Source organism: Acomys minous, assembly GCF_964271855.1.
Source record: "Acomys minous genome assembly, chromosome: 12".
Classification (NCBI taxonomy): domain Eukaryota; kingdom Metazoa; phylum Chordata; class Mammalia; order Rodentia; family Muridae; genus Acomys; species Acomys minous.
In genome coordinates, this window is record NC_140493.1 from 92,421,236 (window position 1) to 92,427,265 (window position 6,030).

General features: G+C 47.2%; 1 protein-coding gene across 1 annotated transcript in view; it reads left to right on the forward strand.

Annotated features, from left to right (window-relative positions):
• The window catches only part of LOC311578846 (keratin, type I cytoskeletal 14-like), a 5,690-nt gene extending 729 nt beyond the window's left edge, over positions 1-4,961 (forward strand). The window contains 8 exon segments of the mRNA XM_084748921.1: positions 2,235-2,317; positions 2,854-3,010; positions 3,365-3,399; positions 3,401-3,512; positions 3,596-3,721; positions 3,822-4,042; positions 4,135-4,199; positions 4,715-4,961. Coding sequence (XP_084605047.1) covers positions 2,235-2,317; positions 2,854-3,010; positions 3,365-3,399; positions 3,401-3,512; positions 3,596-3,721; positions 3,822-4,042; positions 4,135-4,199; positions 4,715-4,812 — 897 coding nt within the window. The 3' untranslated portion in view covers positions 4,813-4,961.
• The last annotated feature ends 1,069 nt before the right edge of the window (positions 4,962-6,030 follow it).

The window sequence follows — 6,030 nt, forward strand, 5'->3', positions numbered from 1 at the left end:
CCACAAATTTGGGTATGTTGTTCCTTCATTTTCATTGAATTTCAGGAACTTCTTGATTTCTTTCTTTTTTCTTCCCTGACCCAGGTGTCATTTAGCAGAGAGTTGTTTCATTTCCACGTATGTGTAGGGTTTTTTTGTTATTTCTGTTGTTGTTGAATTGCAGCCTAAGACCATGGTGATCTGATAGGATACAAGGTATCATTTCAATCCTCTTGTATCTGTTGAGGCTTGCTTTGTGACCTACGATGTGATCAATTTTGGAGAAGGTTCCATGGGGTGCAGAGAAGAAGGTATATTCTTTCTTGTTTGGGTAAAAGATTCTATAGATATCTGTTAGATCCATTTGATTCATGGCATTGGTTAATGATGTTATTTCTCGGCTTAGTTTCTGTTTCAATGACCTATCCTTCAGTGAGAGTGGGGTGTTGAAGTCTCCCACTATTATTGTGTGGGGATCGATGTGTGGTTTAAACTTCATTAGTAGATCTTTTACAAATGTGGGTGCCCTTGTATTGGGAGAATAGATGTTCAGAATTGTGATGTCATCTTGGTTGGCTTTACCTTTGATGAGTATGAAGTGTCCTTCCTCATCCCTTTTGATTAATTTTGGTTGAAAGTCTATTTTGTTAGATATTAAAATGGCTACGCCTGCTTGCTTCTTGGACCATTTGCTTGGAATACTTTTTTCCAACCGTTTACCCTGAGGTAATGCCTATCATTATGGGTGAGATGTGTTTCTTGAATGCAGAAGAATGTTGGATCTTGTTTATGCATCCATTCAGTTAGTCTGTGTCTTTTTATTGGAGGATTGAGACCATTGATGTTGCGAGATATTAATGACCAGTGACTGTTAAGAGTCTTAATTTTGATGTTGGTTCCAGTCGAGCGTTTGTGTAGTTGTGTTTTTGCCATGGTATAGTTATCTATTTCCTGAGTAGTTTTGGTTGTAGCTTGTCCCTTTGGGATAGAGTTTTCCTTCTAGTACCTTCTGTAAAGCTGGATTTGTGGATAGGTACTGTTTGAATTTGTTTTTGTCATGGAATATTTTGTTTTCTCCATCAATGGTTATTGATAGATTTGCTGGGTAAAGTAGTCTGGCCTGGCATCTGTGGTCTCTTAGGGTTTGCAGGATCTCTGTCCAGGCCCTTCTGGCTTTGATGGTCTCCGCTGAGAAGTCGGGTGTAATTCTGATAGGTTTGCCATTAAATGTTATTTGGCCCTTTTCCGTTGCAGCTTTTAATATTTTTTCTTTGTTCTGTATGTTTTGTGTTTTGATTATTATGTGATGGGCAGTTTTTCTTGACTGGTCTATTCTATTTCATATTCTGTAAGCCTCTTGTATATTTATAGGCATCTCTCTTTTTAGACTGGGGAAATTTTCTTCTATGATTTTGTTGAGAATAATTTCTGGGGCCTTGGAGTCTGATATCTTCTCTTTCTTCAATGCCTATTATCCTTAGATTTCTTCTTTTTCGTGGTATCCTTGATTTCTTGGATGTTTTGTGCCAGTATTTTTCCAGATTTAGCCTTTCTTTAATGGTTGCTTCAAGATTGCCTCTCGACACAGACAACTCACACTGGTAATTAATCAAGGCCCATACATTTACCTCAAACCAGAGGGATCCTGGTAGGGTCATACCTCCAGAACCCTTCTCCCCCCTTCAGTTAAGCCTGCTTGGCTCCTGTGCCTCACACAAGGTATGGAAATTAGACAAGTCCCTGGGAGGAACTCCAGTCAGGTGAAGGGATCCATCTGTTTTCTTCTCTGGTTTCCTCTTTTCTAATCTCCTGGGCAAGTTGGGTTTTGTCTCTTGGGAAAGTCCCACCTGAGGTCCATGCCCCATGGGCTTAGACAGGAATGTGTGTGTCTGGAGAGGGCTGACAGGGCTGAGGAGGGTTCAGAAGATTAAGAGTATTTAGGGAGCCTTAGGGGGGCTTTGAAACCACAAGACCCATCTTAGGTTTTACAGGTGAGTGACAGGAGTAAGACGTGGACTCTAGTGTTTTGAGCCTGGGGCCAGACCCATTTATAGCTTTTCTGTTGATGGGGAGTCAGACTCCTTCCTGGGTTGGAACTAACTTGGTGGGGTTGTCTCTCAGGCTGCTGTGGTAGACAAAGGCACAGGGGAAAAGGACAGGACCCAAGCAAGGAAAAGAGAGAAAGGCCAGTGAAGGCTGCAGTGATGCCTGCCCTATCTGTTTAATCAATGACCCATGGGTTTTCCATTCTATAGATCCTGGCAGCTACTGTGGACAATGCCAACGTCGTTCTGCAGATTGACAATGCCCGACTGGCCGCTGATGACTTCCGCACCAAGTGAGTCTGCAGTGTGGTGGCTCAGAGCCTCCAGTGTGTGTAGGGTGGGGCATTTTGGATCAGTACATTCTAATGAGAGTTGGTTTGTGCAGGAAGAATCCCCCCGGGGGTGCTTGCAAAAATCCTAGACTGTTGGGCTCCACCCTTAGGGCTGGGCTCGGTTATTTGTAACAGTTTACCTAGGAGATTCTGATTCACAGCCAGGTGTGAAAGCCATCATTTTAGAGAGAGGTGCTCCACACTTCTCCCACCTGTCCCTAAAGTGCAGTGGACTGTTGTATTTGGAAGCTTTGAGCCTTATTGGCTGGCTGAGGCTGGAAGTGCCTCTTTCAGTTGAATGCCTAAGGGTGAATTTCCTTATTCCCTGGACCGTAGGCCTGTTCAGACATAAGCAATCAATGGACACCGTGTCTAATAGTGACTCTCCACAACCCCCGCTGGGTGCCAACTCTGGGAATAATGCGCAAAGGAAGAGAACAAAGCTTTCAGTGTTGCTGGAATGGCAAGCTCATTCCTTTTCTCTCGAATCACTCCAGGTACGAGACAGAGCTGAGCATGTGCATGAGCGTGGAGTCTGACATCAACGGCCTGCGCAAGGTACTGGACGAGCTGACCCTGGCCAGAACTGACCTGGAGATGCAGGTTGAGAGCCTCAAGGAGGAGCTGGCTTACCTGAAGAAGAACCATGAGGAGGTGAGCGCTAACTGGAAAAGCCAGCTTAAAAGGGTGGATCGACGGGCTGAAGAGATGGCTCAGAGGTTAAGAGCACTGTCTGCTCTTCCAGAGGTCGTGGATTCAATTCCCAGCAACCACATGGTGGCTCACAACCATCTATAATGTGATCTAATGTCCTTTTCTGCTGTGCAGGTGTGCAGGCAGAGCACTGTATACATAATAAATAAATAAATATTTTTAAAAGGGGTGGATGGAGAGAATCAATGGAATGGCAGATGGTGAGACAGCTGTCTTCAGGCCAGGATCACCTCTTGCTAGAAAGTCCTGTCAGCCATGAGGCTCTTGGCTATGAGACCTTTTCTGCCTCTGCAGGAAATGGCCTCCATGAGAGGCCAGGTGGGTGGAGATGGACGCCGCTCCTGGTGTGGACCTGAGCCGCATCCTGTCAGAGATGCATGATCAGTATGAGAAGATGGCAGAGAAGAACCACAAGGATGCCGAGGAGTGGTTCTTCACCAAGGTGGGTGCCTTTTAGAGAGGAAAGGATGTAGAGAAGCTGCCCTTCAGGGCTTTCTGGTGTGAATGGTGTCCTCTTTGTCACAAACTGAGGAGCTGAACTGCAAGGTGGCCACCAACAGCGAGCTGGTACAGAGCAGCAGGAGCGAGATCTCTGAGCTCCGGCGCACCTTGCAGAACCTGGAGATCGAGCTGCAGTCCCAGCTCAGCATGGTAGGGATGCTGCCTGTCGCACACAAGGGGCCACCCCTGGACTCCCTGATGGGGTATGGCCATTCTCAGTGACCCATCGCCGTGTTTCTCTGCCTCACAGAAAGCATCCCTGGAGAATAACCTGGAGGAGACCAAAGGCCGCTACTGCATGCAGCTGGCCCAGATCCAGGAGATGATCAGCAGTGTGGAGGAGCAGCTGGCTCAGCTGCGCTGTGAGATGGAGCAGCAGAACCAGGAGTACAAGATCCTGCTGGACGTGAAGACTCACTGGGAGCAGGAGATCTCCACCTACCGCCGTCTGCTGGAGGGTGAAGACGCCAAGTGAGTGCCTGGGCCACCCTCTAGTCCATGTCCCTTCTCTTCACAAGTATCCCCCATATGTCTGACGGTCCCTCCTTCACCTATCTTTGCAGCCTCTCGTCCACCCAGGTCTCCTCATCTTCTCAATTCTCCTCTGGTTCTCAGTCATGCAGAGATAGTAAGATTCTCTTCCACACTGAGCCTGGGTTCAGGGGACACCTTCAGACCTTTCAGGAGATCTAGGACCCAGATTAGAACCTTCTTGGGGATTTAAGCTAAGTGCGCTTACTCAGTGTCCGCCATGAATCTCTTCACGTAGAAGGAACCATTTCCTAAGTATCCTCAGGGCTAAGATTGGTGACCTTAACCTTGTTCCTCCAATGGGTGTCTGGATAGACACAGTAGCTGTGGGCATCAGCACCACGGACAGCACCCTACACTTTCCCTCCAATCCATTTGGGTTTAGTTGGACCTTCTGTTGCCTTTGGGTCTAGTTGGACAGCACCCATTGAGTGCTCCAGTCTGAGGACAGAGACTGTACAAGGCCACAGAGTGCCCTTGCAGCAGTGAGTGAGGTGGCAATCAGGACAGATGGCATCAGGAGACAGTTTACTCCTAGCTTCTTGGCTTCCCTCCACTTCAGAGCACTCCACCTGTCCACATCACTAACGCCTTCTCTCCCATTTCCCCCAGTGACCTCCACCAACCGCCAAATCCGCACCAAAGTCATGGATGTGCATGATGGCAAGGTGGTCTCCACCCACGAGCAGGTCCTGCGCAGCAAGAATTAAGGCTGCTCGGCTCTGCTCAGGCTTAGAATGCTCCCGCGTGGACACAGATACACAGAAAGAGCCCATCTACTGTCCCTAGACACTTCACCCTATACTTGACCCTTGTCCCTCCTGGCAAGCAATAAAGCTTCTTTTTCTGAGTTGCACAATCACTGTCTCCCTGGTCATTGTCAGGAGTGGGGGTGGGAGAATGTGGGGAGTGTTGCTTTGGAGCTCAGAAGAGCACCTGGGACTGGGAGAAAGGGCCTGGGGTGGGGGGGCTTGGCTCAGCTCCCAGGTTGGCTTTCAGCACCTCAGAAGATATAGGTGGCTGTGTGTACCAGGTCATGGGAACTCTTAAGGCTGAGGCGTATTTCCCCATTCATTCATTTATCCACACATTCACCAGACATGGAGTGGGTTTAGGTGCCAGGCAGTGTGGCAGGTGAAGAATTCTTTAAAATATAAATAAAAATTTATGATTATTATCACAATTATCTTCATTATTACATCATCATCATCATTATTATTATTATTGTGTGTGAGTGCAGATGCGCATGTGTCAGAATGTGTACATGGAGGTCAAAATACAGCTTGGAGAGTCAGTTCTCCTGTCCCACTGTGGGTTCAGGAGGTTGAAGTCAGGCTGTCAGATGGGAGTGGTGCTCCTGCCGGCTGATCCACCTCACTGGCCTTAGGTTAAGGATTCTTAGTGAATCCGAGATCCCTTAAAATGACTCTGCATTGGAACTTATGTTTTTTCTCCACATGTCCTGTCTCCAGGAAAGTAGGCATCTTTGTGTGTGATATTATGGAGTTCACTAGTCCCCCCAAACTCTGTGAACCCGAGGTCCACTCATGCTCTCTTGGTGGTCGTTATCTCCCTGATCTGGGACTGTCTAGAATTCAGTCTATTCTATGCCGTCAACTTAGAGCAATGGTTCTCAGCCTTCGTAATGCTTTGACCCTTTAATACAGTTTCTCGTGTTGTGGTCATCCCTAACCACAAAAGTGTCTTTGTTGCTACTTCATAAGTGTAATTTTGTCACTGCTGTAAATTGTAATGAGAATGCCTGTGTTTTCTGATGGTCTTAGGTGACCTCTGTGAAAGGCTTGCTTGGCCCCCAAGGGGTCATGACCCCCACATTGAGAACTACTGATTTAGAGGCTGTTAATGACCCTCTCCAAGCCTCAGTTTCTATATCTGTAAAAGAGGAGTGAGGATAGTTGCATTCCTGG